The sequence below is a fragment of the Hyposmocoma kahamanoa genome, unplaced genomic scaffold (assembly GCF_003589595.1).
Source record: "Hyposmocoma kahamanoa isolate Upper Pololo Valley unplaced genomic scaffold, ASM358959v1 114, whole genome shotgun sequence".
Lineage (NCBI taxonomy): Eukaryota > Metazoa > Arthropoda > Insecta > Lepidoptera > Cosmopterigidae > Hyposmocoma > Hyposmocoma kahamanoa.
In genome coordinates, this window is record NW_020653383.1 from 988,079 (window position 1) to 1,004,313 (window position 16,235).

Genomic DNA, 16,235 nt, shown 5'->3' on the forward strand with positions numbered 1-16,235 from the left:
GCGACGCTTTGCGTCACACCATCTGGTTACAGCGATTTCTATGAGCCTTGAAAGTAGCCCAGTTTTCCTCAGACCTACAATGTTTAAATTTACGAAAAGCTCTGTGGAGCCTCCTCATTGCTACACGCACCATAGGAGTGATCCAGGGCGCTGGTGGTCTTTTCAGTTTCACTGAGCGTAATGGTGCATGCTTGTCGTAAAAACTTAATAAGGTGGCACTGAACGTTGTCAGCTTGCCATGTACATTGAGCAATAATAAATATGTATACACTTTTTATATTAAATTAATCATATGAACATTGTATGCATGATAGTGTATTTAGGTACTTGCATACTGTGTTTTAAACTGCCTCGGTAAAACAGTTACATTTTAATCACCATCTATACCAAAACTTCATAAATCTTCAATTGTACAAACACGAGCATAGGAAGTTGATAGTATAAAAATAAGTTTAGTTTCACTTTACCCGGCCTGACCAAATATTGCACATACCTATAATTATATTGAAAGCATATTGTCTATTTACTAATACTCACTAAATAATAATTTAGCATAAAACTGAACTATGTGTAATATTATTTTTTTAAATAGTTTCATATGTATGTAATAAATCCTTCCAAACTGGACGATAGTGTGTTTAAGGCTTTCGTGGTGGTCATTTAGTGAATGATTATCACTAATTACAAGTTTCTTACCACGGTATGAGTTCTTTTTATTTTCCCGGTATTTCGAAATGGTTACACGCTCCATGGTCGTTGGTAGTCTGTACCGACTGGAAATATCAGGAAAACACATACCTGTAATTAATGACAATTATGGATGGTACAGATTTGGACCAACATAAGTAGTTCTTCTTTAAATTAGTAGTTCAATATTTTGACATTACTTCTGCAGTTTTAGAACACGTTTTACATTGACCATGTCAACCATGCTGCGTACAGCGCATTACAAACACCCAACTTCATTTTAGGGGGGCATTCCCCTCTCAGGATGTGCCTAATTGCGGGATCTTGTTGAAACACATCGTAAACAACTCACTGCTTGATGACACATTAACTCCAATGTTTTACTTAAAAACACATAAATTTTTATGTGAACGTCTCCACTAGACTTTTTATTAGCCACTGGAAATACGAAGCTTACATTTTATGGCATTTTTATGTAATTATCTCTAGTTTTATGTCTCTACTTACTGAGTTACTTTGCAATCCCTACATAATGGCTACGTGATGACACTGTTAAATAGGAGAATTTACTAACAGTAGAGCTTCTTACCCATTTCTGCCGCCAAGCAGTAATTTGAACATTACTGGGTGCTGATAAAATTACAAGCACATGAGACTTATAAATTATGTTTCAGAGTAGCAGGTGCAGTGGCACTGTCTCTCAGATCTACGTGATTTAAAACTCTGACTGGAACTGCAACTGGACAAGCGTGTCGCTTAACTCCAGCCGCGCGACTTGTTCGTCCCGTCATTTGATATCATAAAAAGGATGGTCCAAATTTTTCAATATATCTAAGCTTTAAGAAGCAAAATGTTATCCATCATTTTTCCATTCATTTCTAACATGACTGTCAGAGCAAGAGTTAAGTTTAATTTTATCGCAAAGGGCGTGGCGGTCGTTGCAATTGGAGTCATTAATTTTAATATCAAACAAAGACTGAGCTACATTAATATTGATGAAAGTGACAGCCCCGTTGCCTTATCGTGCCAGTTTAGCTCATTAAAAATATTAATTTCATTCGATTACGGCTATTTCGACACAATTTCGTACCAACATCATTGGAGTTTAGTGTAATTCAATTGTATTGTCTGTTTCTGATCAGCTACATAATTAACATAATTTAGGATATTCATTTTATTAAATATCATGATGTTGTGACTAGCATGATATTTGTATATTTTTCTTTAAACTGTATTTTGCTGTCAGTGTCTGCTATGAGAAACTTATGAAAGTTCCTTACTACTACCGCAATAAGAACATAGAGAAATTTGTAAGATGTGGGCTCCAATTCTGCTACTTTTTAGGTCATTGTAAGTCCATTGAGGCTCTACTGTTGCAAATATGATAATATTTAAATTTGTATTGAATTGATATTCAATTTTTTTTGTTAAAATTACTCTACTGGTTTGTTATAATTATAATATGAAGATCGGCCACTTAGAACAAAATTCCTTCGATCCGGCCAGGTTCGAGGCTTAGTTGGCATAGCGTCTGCCACGGTTTGCTTGAAGACATCGGTTCAAATCCGGCCGGATCGAAGGAATTTCTTCTAAGTGTTCGATCTTTATATTAATAATTACGATAATATTTATTATTCTGCTAAAACTTAGTTGCAATGGCATTTGAGTCCCAATAGAGTGTAAGTGGAATTGCAGTTATGGCATTCATACATTCAGTCACTAACGATCAATGGTGCCTTACTAAAACTACCATGAAGTTTACTATGTATATCTTAATTTTTATCTCGTTTAAGCAGGAATTTAGTCTTCAAAGTAAACAATATTTTTTATGTCAAATAATTACTAGACTACGTCATCGAAGTGCCATCGACTAACAAGCCACTATTCTTAACTTTTAGAAAACCGAACATACAAAATCCTGTCTTGACACTCTATCTACACATAACTGAGATTATTTAAAACTAACAAATTTGAGGCCTTGTTGACTCAGTCTGTAGCTCAGTTAGCAGGAGCGATGGCACCGGTGTGGTAACAGGCGCTGGTTCGAGTTAGATCGAAAGATTTTTTTTCATGTTGCGAGATTTGTACCAATAATAACAATAATAATAGATGTGGTCAACGGAGAATCAGGAGACTAATCTAGATATATTATAATAGCAATAATGTAACACGCCAAAACTTTTTAGCATACTTGAATTTTTGTCGCCTATGTATGGCTAACTCAGGTATTAGTAATATTATTATGTTTTGAATAAGGTTTCTTCCAATTTACCAATGCATCAATTAGTGTCTCATTAATTAAAAGATAATGTTTGAGTCATTCATGACAATGAATGAAGAAACCTAGCCGCGTCACGACTCTTGAATACAATGATCACTAACATCACGATCAAAAGACTATCAATAACAAAACACAGTTATTTGCAAATAAACAAACAATGACTTATTTATAGCCAAACTTTTTATAAAGTATCTTGTTCAACTTTCGACGAAACCATTCGCATCAAATGCTGATATCTAAATCATTGTAATTATAAGTTACAAGTGAAGACCCCTAAATTATTTTTTTTTAATATAAGTTGACAGGATGAACAAATCATGCGCCAGGTGGTAAGCGTAACGCCTATCCATAATAGTTACAAGGCCTCTCAAAGCTCTAATTTGCAAAAATCTGAATGGCCCTGTCACTGCGCCCGTCATCCTGAGACATAAACTTTACAAGTCCCATGTGTGCATGTACACTGAAGCAGCACCCTTGCCCTTTAATGCCAGAACGCAGTAATAATGCTCATATACTGCTTGGCGTATATAGTTGCAGTACTTCCTTGGAGGAACTCTTCACAACGAGCTCCATTGCTACTAAGTTATCACAAATCTGGTTCTGTTTTCTAGATTTGAAAAGTTTAATTTAATAATCCAATGCGAACACGTCGAGAAGTAGGTGTCGACAAGATATAATTTCGAAAAGTTCTAGAAAGAGGCCATTAACCGAGTATTAAAGGTTAAGTCAGGGGTCGAGTGGTTGTATAACTGGCAAGATGCCAGACCTCCTAAAAGCTCGTCTCACGAATGGAAGCTGAAGAGCTGTGCAAATTTCTTTGACGTTTCTTATTGAATGTAGACCAGTCTGAACCTATACTCATATTAACCAGTATTCGCAATAAGAATAGTACTATGAATAACAATCACGACAGTCCAATATTATATAGTTTGAACAAATATTTTTCTGAAAATTGAAGAGGAAAAAATAAAGTACATGTATATTCAACCACTGACTTAAACTTGAACACGTGGAAGTGGAGCGGAGAGGAATTCCTTGCTTGCAGACATACTCCCTAAACGATATAATTTGGGCCCTTTCGATGCGAGAGTGAATAGGCATTATTTAGATGTGCATGCTCCGTCGTCGACCTCATCGTCACTTTTCGTTGGAGGTCAAATGCGCACTTATTCCATCATAAAAATAATCATATTTTTAGGTTTTCGCGATCGTTACGCATTGGAAATGTAACAAAAAAATTCGCGATTACAAAAATAGTATTACAAATTTTTAATTAAGTGCTATTTTATTTTAATACTTTTATAAAATCAAACATTTACGAACACATATCTACGACAATTGCCTTGTGCTAAAGACCGCAAATTTTCAATTCCCTATTTTCGATCTTATTTTCCCGTGACGGGTAACGCGTCCAGTTAATGGACGAACGCTTTAGAAGAATTGCGGTCCGATTTATCAGACCACTTATGCTCCGTGCTTGAAAGCTATTGGGCTATTATAACTCTTGAATAAATCATAATTTGAAAGTTTATCGCAATTATAATATACTGAAAGCAACACTTGTATTGATTTTAATCCATAAAATTAAGCGATTTTATAAGCGAAATTTTTAAACATTACGTACAACTATGTGTACAGTACCAATACTTACAACCCGAGAACGGACAACGGCACATCAGACTACACAATTTTTGTTCGAAAATCGCCTCCAGTGCAACGGAACAAGACACGTCAATGTGTAGCTTGATTTGCTGCCGTGTGTACTATGCTAAGATAAGAATAATGTGCCAGACAACTACACCAATTGCATGTCTCAAACTAGGGAATTCCTCCTACTATGAGTACCAGAGCAACGGAATCCACTCTGGGGCACTTCCCAGAAAACGCAGGTCAGGACCAATTTAGAAAAGATTTCCCAAATTGAATCCGCGACCTCCGCATCCAGCACCCACAATGTAAATAAATAGTTAGGCCACCAATATCGTCAAAATTATGTCAGATAAGGGACTCACCACACTTATTCACAAAGAATCCCCTTGAGCCGATCAGAAAAACCTTTATATCCATGCATTAAGAGCGAAAAAGACGTTGCGCGTTTCGCTTCCGCTCAATATGATAAATGCACAACGTTATTTTAGCTCTTATTATATGGACATAAATATTTTTTTAACCGGCTTAATGATGTTCTTTGTCGATAGATGTGGTGACTCGCTAATGTAGTGCAACAGTTGATTTTTTTATTTATACATTTTGTTCAAACTGCTTCATTTAGTTTTATTTTAAAAATTCAGCTGTTGCTGCAGTTTTTTTCAATTCAGTAAATGTGTTTCAACAATTTCTTCGATACACGTACTGCGTCACAAAAAGAAAAAAAACGGTGTACAATGACCGTAGATACCCAGATAAGAGATATTCGCAAGGAATCATTAGTGGCTACAATTATTCAAAGAACAATCGTGGGAAACAACACCGAGGAAATTCGTTTTGTGGGAAACGCTGACGCAAATTATTGCATTTCTCCTTACGAGGCTTTTTTGCGGGGCAATTTATTGCAGTTAAATTACTGTTTATTGTTATAATAACGCAATCAGAGATAAACATTCGATTTACTTTCGATTCATTTTCTAGTTTTATTTTGAGATCTTAATTAATGTGATCGGTAAGTAATTAATTCTACAGTGTAGAGGAATATTTTTCGCAGCAATTGTAATTTTATTTTTATTTTCTTTTCTTTTTTATGATACCAAGTATTGGCACAAACAAGTTTTGCAGTTGCAGCGCCACTCAGAGCTTTAAATTGCAAAGATCTGAAAGGCACTGCCACAGCGTTGGTCACCAGAGACATAAGTTAACAAGTCCCATATGCGTGTAATTTCACCACGAAATTGTTTTTTTTTAACGTACACACTCAAAGTACTACGCACTAGGGAAACCCTGTGTCGCGGGTGCCATGGGCACACACATAGACAACCACATATTACACCCAAACTCACGAGAGGAATAAATGTAGGCCATACAAATATTTCTCCCGACCCGGGAATCGAACCTGGGGCTTCTGCGTGGCAGTCCGGCATGGTAACATTTCGGCCACGGAGGCAATTTTTTAATATTTGTGTTTATTTTCTTTCTTTTTCTATTTTGTTTTGTAGTAGTAATTATTATTGTTTATATTAATAACGAAAACATTATCCTTTGACATTGTATTTTAAATTGTAATATTGTGACATTGATAATATGAAAAAAATAATTACATTCTATTCACTATCTTTGCTTTTACTCGTCATTATAAATGATTGTACGCAAAATTCATAGCAAACAGGTTCTATAACACATATAATAAACATCATAAATGATAGAAAATGGGCAATGAAATACAAGAATATTACTTCCTTTCATTTCAGAAGCTTGGCTCATGATAGTATACATGTGTGGGTATCATAATGACATATTGCGGTAGTGTAGCAATATATAATTATGATAGTACAGGATTCAAAATTATATCATTATATTAATAACTTGGGTGTACACACAAAATGTCTAATATGCAATTAATTGCTAATACAGTCTCATTTACGATTTCATATGAAAGTAATTAAATTATCGTGAATCATACGTATTCAAACACGTTCATATTAAGAAACTATTAACTGCTTACGTAAATAATTTATTATTTCACACTACAACGTATTTCGCCTTATACGATAAGTCAGAACAAATGGGAATCATTTGTTATTGTGACGTATATTTTGTCAGGTTGGCGTCATAACAAACGGAGAAAAGCATATTTAACATCCTGCCCTTCTTGTCATAACCAACACATTTGCATAATTTCGTAAAGAAAGAAGATGTCCATAATATAAACCTTAGAAATAAGTCCATACTCATGGTACCACGATTTCGTTTAACAAAGGTCGTTTATCTTATATTTATATGAATTTTGCGTAATTCTTTCGTGGGGAACTGTATACGATTTTACAATAAGATTCCGGAACACATGTATTAAAATTTCCATTTTCTAAGTTTAAGACTTACATTAAAAGTATTTTAATTTAAAAGTTATATTACAAAATTGTAGACTACGATACAGATGTATGGAAAGACAACATGATGCTAGATTCCTCACAAATATGGTTCAAAATGTATTCTATAGCATTTCAATATGTTTCAAAAGAGCAATCCCTAGAGTTTCTTGCTCGTTATTCTCAGGGAAGTTGGCACATTAAACGAGCAGTATCTTAAAAAATCACGTTTTCAAGTGTAAACATTATACCTATGGAATAAATAATTTTTTTACTTTGACTTTCGACAACTTTCGAGATATTATAAACACATAAAGTTCTTTTTTGCTAATAAAAATTCAATTCTATTCAATTCAAATATCAATTACGCTGATATTGTTTAACAATAAAACTGAAACTAAATAAGTTATAAAAAAACGATTAGACGGAGTTGTAGATCTTGTTTTGCTAATCCCAGATATGTTAAGGCCTCAATTTCGCTAAAAATGTCAATTACGTTAGTCACAACAAGGAGGAGTGCACATAATGTTGTGCAAATGAGAGATGAGAGTAGTTAGCTATATTCATAGAATATAAAACCTAAACAATAACGTATTTTAGACACATATTTATGTTTCTACTGCTTGGTGCCCGCAATTTCGTCTGCGTAGAATGAGTACTTCGAGTAGGCTACAGTACTATTTACGTTTTTTTTATGATACCAAGTGAAGGGGCGTACAAGTCGTGCGCCTGGTGGTCAGCGACGTACCGTCCATAACAGTTGCAGTGCCGCTCAGAGCTTTAAATCGCAAAGCTCTGAGGGGCATTGCCACTGCACCCGTCACCCTGAGACACAAGTTGACAAGTCGTATGTGCCTGTAATTTCACCAGCACCCTTATCCCCCAAAACCGGAACGCAATAATGCTCACATTACTGCTTGGCGGCAGAAATAGGTAAAGTGGCAGTACTGCCCTGGACGAACTCTTTCACAAGAAGGTCTACTGCTACTGAATGAAACTTAAGGTTAGTTCTCCATATAAACTTCCGTCCCATTTAAGACTTTTTGTGACCAAAATTGGCCTATGTCCTTTTTCTGGGTTCCCCCTATCTCTGTGCCAAAATTCATCAAGTTTATACGTAATAGACAGATAGAGCTACTTTCGCATTTAATAATATTAGTTTGCATTTCTATTTGTTACGTGAAACACAGCCGTTTGGAACGTAACCATATATACAAGTAAACAAAATCAAATCCTTAGTATACTAAAGCCACATGTAGCCATTCGTCAAATGCCGTCACATGAAAGTCGTAAAAATAATACGAATTGCATAAAATAAATTATGTATGTGTGAAAGTTTATAACTCTCTTATTTAAACATAAAAAGTCATCGACTAATTTCGTTCGTAGGATCTTCAAACCTCTCTCCTGAAAAGTTGTCAATTTGCAGATGTGTCCTTATTACACCAAGGCTGCGAAATATAGGTTTAATCAATGTATTTTATGTAGATAAATATATCTTCTGTAAAAAAGCGTTGTGGTTAGACGGGAAAAATATTCAACTTTGAAATATACACGCTATCACAATTCTCAACAGTATTTGCGATAAAGAAAGTAAGTAACGTAGGACGTACTGTCTTTTTGTATAAACCGCTGTCAGACAAACATTTCACTGTTCTACTGATGTACATTTGTATGAATATGAAGTGACAGCTACTTCACACGATTTCAACTTTACTTGCCGCTTGTTTAGTTCATTACTTCGGCCGCCCCGATCAAGTAAAGGGGCGTCATTCGTGACATAAATCACGTCTAAAAACAAATGTCTCAATTACACTTTAACAAATAACGGTGTTAGTACTTCCGCAATTCTCAAACTTGTAGAGCAATGTTAGGAAACCGGGAAACAATAGCATCTGCTGCGTCTGGTATTCCGTCAAGGTCCGCGGCGTCCGACACAGTCTGTTTGCTGCCCACCGGACCTGACCAGAACCCGTTGTCTTTCACTGCCACTGCATGGTAGTGCAACCATTTTAGCCTAAATTGAATTTTCTGTATAAACTAGCTCCTTCTGATTTTGTTCGGGTATAATAAAACTTACAGTAGAACAAAAATTAAAAAATGTTCACGAGACTGCGTATCTCAAACAAGCAAATTTGGACCCCTAGATACCCTTTAATAAGATACATTTTTACGAAAAAAAATGCAATTTGCAACTTTTTAGAAATCTGTGAATTTCAACGTCTTTTGAGTTAATCTACGCTTTGGGGAAAGTACTGTATGAAAAAATCATACAACAAATGATTTTATGTTAAAGTTCTGACTATTTTTAGTCGTAAAACGTCTACGACATTAATAATGCATTATACTTACTACTTTCTATAGAGCAGCACTTTACATTCAACAAAGAAATTCGATAAAAGCCAGAGCATAAGGTTGACGATCCCTGATTTTTGTGAGACAACCCGGGAAACTTACACCTTTTATTAGTAAAATCCGTAATTCTACCTACAACGCTCAGGATTTGCAGTCGTTTTCTTAACAACACTTCATAAAATCAATAAGAATGTTTTATTGCTAAACCAATATAGTAAAAAATACTGGATCATTTACATCGAAGGAATTGAAGTCATAATAAAGCACAATGCATTCAAACTTTTATGACCATTCCTTTAATTGTCTCCAAGTGACTCAAATGCCTTCACTGAATTAATGCGTTTTATACTGGCTTAAATAGAGATGGAAGTAATAAAAAACTGACGTATAAAAAAGGGCTCACATTTATGCCTTACAGTATACACGTCAAATTCAGCAGTTTTTGTGAATGTCCACTCTAGCTTGCTACCAATTCATCTTCGTTAATCCAACGGATTCGCAAATCAATAAAAAACTGACTGGAATGAATAAAAAAACGTGACTCAAAGAAAGTCGAATTATAACATCAAATTCGATAACTGTCCTTCACAATTCGGTTGAGGCCAGGGAAAGTCACAAGAGGTAAAAAGCTGGATTGACAATTCGCATAAAGACAACCCATGGTGCTTACCATTCACACTATTAGAAAGCAATTCGTATTGATTTAACAGCACGTGCCAGTTCCATGAACTTCCGCGCTTTACACAAATGTAACAAATCCGAATATTTAAAGGGAAAGGCTGAACTAATTGCTGCTTTTCGTAACGAACCAAATTCGACAATTGCGGTTAAACGCTCTATTTGAATCGTAAATGGATGGTCATCAAGCTTTTCAAATATTTTAAACCGTAGGAAAGTCTAGTAATACATTTCTTAAACCGTAATCAAAGTAGTTTAAATTTCAAATTGTGATAAAGACTCAAGTTTGTCTGTGCAATGTTAAACGCGGCGTGACAATTTGTGCAATTATGTTTTATATACATTTTTTTATAATACGGGACGAACGAGACAGCGCCTGATGGGATGCGACACTCCTGTCCATAGCGGTTGCAGCACAATTCAGAACTTTGAATTTCAAAGATCTGAGGGGCACTGCCACCGGGCCCGTCACCCTGATACATAAGTGACAAGTCCTGTGCCTGTAATTTCACCAGTACCCTTACATATCTTTCAAAATCGGAACGCGGTAATGCTCACATTCTTGCTTGGCGGCAGAAATAGGTAAAGAGCTCTTTCAAAAGAAGCTCTACTGCTACTGATGAATATACTTACTCCTATAAAAGCTTTCATTGAATCAAAGTAGCTTTGGAAACCAAAGCCAGGCTAAATTGAACTTACTATATATAGATTTCAATCTAGCAATCCAACCCTGAGAACAGGTTCGAAGTAATGACAGTAAAGATACTGGTTACTAATTCTATAACACGATATGAAAGCGATAAGAACTTGTAATAGGAAATCGGATATCCTGGAAAAGTTACAGCACTTCTAAAAATGGATGATGATGTTTGCATTGCTTAAAAATAGTATCAAGGCCATGTTAGGAATACTATGCAATCGATAATTACCTTGGCCTTTTATGTTAAATATAAGAAGGCACACTCGCATAGTTCGGTTATTTCGAAGCTTCTAGAAAAAAAGGAATTTACTAAAAATATTCTTCAATAATAAGGGAAAAAATATGTTTATCAGGTTTTGCCAGTACAACTGCAATACCATACACCGACGAACTTCACGTTGTTTGGGGACAACCTATACTAGATAAGATAAAACGTACCTTCACATCGGTTGATAACCCAGCCCAATTACGTAGTGCGATTTCTAAGTAACCCATGATTTGATATTTTATAGTCTCATACCGGACACAAACATTAAAGAGAATTGAAGACTTTGTAAAGCATCTTTGTATTAACGCTTTTCACTATCATTTCTAGATACCGTTTGAAGTTATCACGATATAATGAGCACTTAGAACGCATAACGTCAAAGTATTCGTCATCTTCATAAAATGAATTTTCTATTAATAATTATAAGTTTTATATTAAAAAAGAACAGACCTAAAGACCGACAAAAGTTTTTGGAATTATATCTATATGCCAATAAATCGTATTCATCCCCTAATTTGCCACCCTCAGAGATGAAATATTTTCTTCAAATTTGAATGATTACTTCTGAGGTACCCCCTTTTCAACAAAAAAGAATCATCAAAATCCGCTCACAAATGTTTTCATCAAAAAATCTCTTAACATTCACACAAAAATAACACTCGATTGAGAACCTCTTCCTTTTTTGAAAATGGACCATATGTCTGCTCGGAATATAAATGATGAAATAAAATTTGTCAAGCAAGAATTTTATGAAGTGTTATACTAAGAAATCTCAATCTAAAACGAGATTATTTTGTCACGTAATGCTGTTACGGGCGGGTCTGATGCACACAGTTCAGGTGTGATTCATCAGTCATCGCGTTGACCCACTTCGTGATCTGTACTGTTAGGATTTTAGTTACGTTGTTCACTCAACTGCACTTTCGAAATTATGGGCATTATGTTGTAGGACGGTGGACGTGAACCGAATTTAGAAATCACTCAGTATTGTAATGAAATAATGAACGATGATGTTTGGTTTGTGTGTGTAGTTCGGCTACTCAAATGCTATAATTCACCAACGTACTTATGTATAATATCTATAATGTTGCTTTTCAACTCAAAATTGTTGTTAAAGAGAGTGAGAGAAAGATGATAATTGAATACCTTTCCAAGCAGAACTTCCATTTCCTACTAAAAGTCAAGAATTTGCTTTTGTTTATACATGACAGGCAGATCACTGCATTCCACCTGATGTAAAGTGGAAAATGGAATCCAAACGTGAAGGAAGCTAGTGCACTGTTGATTGCACAGCGATTGTTTAGCTTTGGTCATATACCCGACGAACTGTTCAAGTAACAACACTGGTTGTTGATTTATGTTTCAGACATTGATTTGCCGTGCAGATATAGGATGAGCCCAGTTCATCCGCCCGGCAGTATTAATAGTGCACTGTTTGTTGCACAATCACAAGGGTCTTGAATCCCGGGTAGCTATTTGTATTCAGGAAGCTTTGGTAACCAGTATACTTAGAGTAAAATTAATTTTCACATTACACTTAACGTTCAGGAAGTTGAATTTCTAGTTAGAATAATTCTTTGAGTTCTATAAACATTCTTATTTTCAACGAGAAAATTTCTCACGATTTTTTCTTCATTATCTATTATGAAGGTCGCAAATTCAAACTATGTAAATAATAAAAACCGGGACGTGGGAACAACATTAAATCATGAGATCGTACGCGCGTGTTAGTCATGAGTCGCAACAATTTGTCAATACCGGTGCTGAATTATATTGTTTATGAAAAACAAAGGCATTTGACGAATGGGCTTCACTATGCGAAACAAAACTGGGGTATACCATACACAAAATATTATGTTTAAGGCTGCAATGTACGCGGAGCTGTTCTAGTAGTACTATCTTAAAAATTGCGTTATTTTATTTTTATCTCAAAAATACGATTTAAATTCACAGTGAATGGACAACACTGCTATGTTAGTTGTCATGTGCGATATAATATCCAATATTCGGTACGGACGGCTGATGGCAATTACATCTAACGTCTCTAAAAGATCGTATCAGAATAATCATGCAGCAACTGTTTGTTCCTAAGACATAGAGAGTCATAATCTTAAACGATCATGGCCGTGGAAAGAGCCGTCAACATGCCATTACCCCAGCTTCGCGACGTTAACAAGCTTAAATGACACAGGGTAACGACATAGCAGATGCTCCGATTCTGTATAAATTGTATCCATCAAAGTGTTGAGATAATAGATACAATAATTTCCCGGATAAGTCTTTAAATTAATTTGGCCTCGCTTTTGTATGGGATCGTCACACCTAATCTTATTGGAGAGTTCAGAGTCGAAAATGATATAGATAAAGGTATTCTACTATCAAACTTAACCTGGATAGAAATTCAAAATATAAGTTTGAAAAGTGAAATGATGATCGTTTCTCACGCATTTCAAAGCTGTCTATTAAGCGGAAAATCACTATCACTTTAAAACGGGTCTTTGCGAATGATATTTTTCATATTCGTGATGTTATCGCCTTTAGCTCACTGAGACGTAAAATTATAACTGCCATTTCAAGCCTCGAGTAATATCATTTTATGGAATATGCACACGGACCCTGTAATGGATTGCGCTATTAAACATAGAGTTTTGTTCATTACTGAGTGAATATTGGATCGAAAAATTTAAATCGAAAGTAAGTTCCGCTTGTATAAATATAATCCAACAATAATGAGTAAAAATATAAATAACATATTAAGTAAAACCTTAATTGATTAAAATGTCGTAATTTTATGTATGTACACAAAATTTTCATAGAGAAGCATGTAAACGGTTTACTTTTAGTTAAGTTTGAATTTTTCTATATATTGTAAGAAATTCTCAGAATTGAAATAAATCTCGATCGAAGGATCGAAGGAAGGAAGGAGTCTGAAGAGACTAAATTATAAAAAGATCATACAATCTCAATAACAAGAAAGTACATGTAAGACTGCTTGATACGTAGGAAAATCGAAGATTTAGAAGCATGCGTCCTCAAATAGCATACTAGAGTATTGAAACAAAAGAACGGATGAAGATTTCCGAGTGATTGAATTGCTGGCGTTCGGGTGAGAAAGTAACGCACGAATGCATCCAAAGCAAATGTGGTGGAATTCTCAATTGTTCCAGGAAGACGTTCGCTTTGTACCACCTGCTCAGTGTCGTGTATAACGGACGAGAACGGTTTTTGCACAACGAGGCCTCGTCAACGCGTCGATGCTAAGTTTCTAATTGTTCTAACCAAACTAGGTTCGCGCTTTCTTGCTCATTTGATGAACCGTTACTGATTTTCACAAGCGGATTAAGTAAATTAAATGCTTTGTTAAGCAAATTCAGTCTAGTTATATGGGTGTGAATGAAAGAAACAGAAACAATTAAGATTGTCAATGTGATAGACGTTTCGTCAATCGTACGTCTTTTCTTAGAAGGAAAAATAGATAAATTGTCTTTTCAAGACCAATAAAGATAAATATGACATAAAATAAATGAAATAGTATACTGTAAGAAAACAAAAAGTAGAAAATTGGAAAGAAATCAATTCTTTTCCGGGTTTTACATCTAAAATCTAAAAATTCGAAAGGTAGAGCCGCCCAGGGGCATTCTATCCCAGGCGGCTGGCAACATTTCCCCTTTGAATGGCTAACCTTATCCTTTGGCAGACAGACCAGCCTTCTGGCCACTAAAGATTTTGAGAAAGCAAACGAAAAGCTCTTTAAGGGTCCCAGTATTTCCACCACATAAGGCACAAAGATGTGATTGAAAACCTCGGTGACCCAACGGTTTATGCTGTGGATGTTGTGTTCGATTCCCGGTAGAACCAAATTTGGAAATGAACTTTTAAAAACTGGTTCTGGTCTGTGTATCCTGGGAAGTGCTCTAGAGTGAATCCCCTGGTACTCATCAGGGAATTTCGTAGTTCGAGACCAATTTGTGTGGTTGTCTAGCACATTATTATTGTAAATATAAAGTTGTAAACATTATAAAATTTGCATTACATATAGCAAATTTATGCAATTGGAAGTTATAGCATATATGTATAGACATAATAAGTATTGTTATATGAACTCTCATTGATTAGTAACAGAAAATGAAATCATGAAAAGTAATCAATCAATTGAAATCTTTTCAGTGATAAGTTTTAAAATATTTATAACATGCTCTACAATACCAATAATATGACCAATAGATTGCACGTGCTTAAACAATTGATATCGCTACACAAAGCGTATACACCTGGAAGATAATTATAAGAGTATGTTTTACTTATTTAAAACATAACCTACAAATTGAATGAATCATTTCTATTATCTCATACACCATACCGGTATCGGCGACAGAACCAGTTTTTATATCACGCCGATAACCACACAGGTAAACAAGGCAATGTGTGCGACTTTGGCAATCGATGATAAAACGAAGGTATTTGACCTGACGGTTTGTATTACAGTAAAGTATTTCAAATGTTTTGATATGTTCGAAATAAGATTGTAAATTAACTTACCTGTTATAGCCAGGAGAACCGCTAAAGCCGCCACACCTGTCGCTCCTATGCGCCTGTGCCTCATTTTGTCTCTTTTTAACACGCTACTCGAATGCGTCCTCGTAAAACAAGAAAAACTGAAAATTCAAACTGTCGGCCAACGGAATGTCTTCTGTTTCGATTTAAAGAATTAACAATATCACTCGTGTTTTTGTTACACCTTGACGTACGATACAGAGATAAAGAAAATCCACAAATTGCACAATAAAACGTTCATAGAAACTTTACAAACTTTGTAAAGACGAAAATTTCACTGGAATTGATGAGTCCATGATGATCTTGAAGTGTGTCTTTGATGTTTCAACACACTTAGGTAAGTATTAAAGTTTTTCGCTGAGAGAGCGAGCGCGGGCTGCGAGGTGCGTACGTCTATCCCTCACAAGTGCTCCGGCAAACTGGCTGGACAGCGGCGACACCGGGCCTTGCGGCGAATTGTGGAACTATTAGAGTATGAGACACGGCGTGGCGTGGCGTCGGAAAGGTAGCGCTGCACTGCACGCGATGCAAAAGAAATGACGCCTCGAAGGACCAAAACTTTTTCCCGATTTTTCGTTAGGTCGTTCGATAACGTATAATAATTTTAAAATTTTTATTAATCATAAATTCATAATAATAATATTATGTTCTATTATATTATATGTATGCATGATAATTCTGGTGAAATTTAAA

At 35.4% G+C, this 16,235-nt stretch overlaps 1 protein-coding gene across 4 annotated transcripts in view; it reads right to left on the minus strand.

The window, feature by feature from the left end:
- Positions 1–15,978, minus strand: part of LOC113239718 (fasciclin-2) — a 195,611-nt gene extending 179,633 nt beyond the window's left edge. For 2 of the 4 annotated variants that reach the window (XM_026476812.1, XM_026476811.1), the window contains exon 1: positions 15,528–15,978. In XM_026476812.1, the coding sequence (XP_026332597.1) occupies positions 15,528–15,591 (64 nt within the window). In that variant the 5' untranslated portion in view covers positions 15,592–15,978. The remainder of the gene's footprint in view (positions 1–15,527) is intronic. The other 2 variants (XM_026476813.1, XM_026476814.1) reach the window with 1 other exon arrangement.
- Between the last annotated feature and the right edge of the window lie 257 nt (positions 15,979–16,235).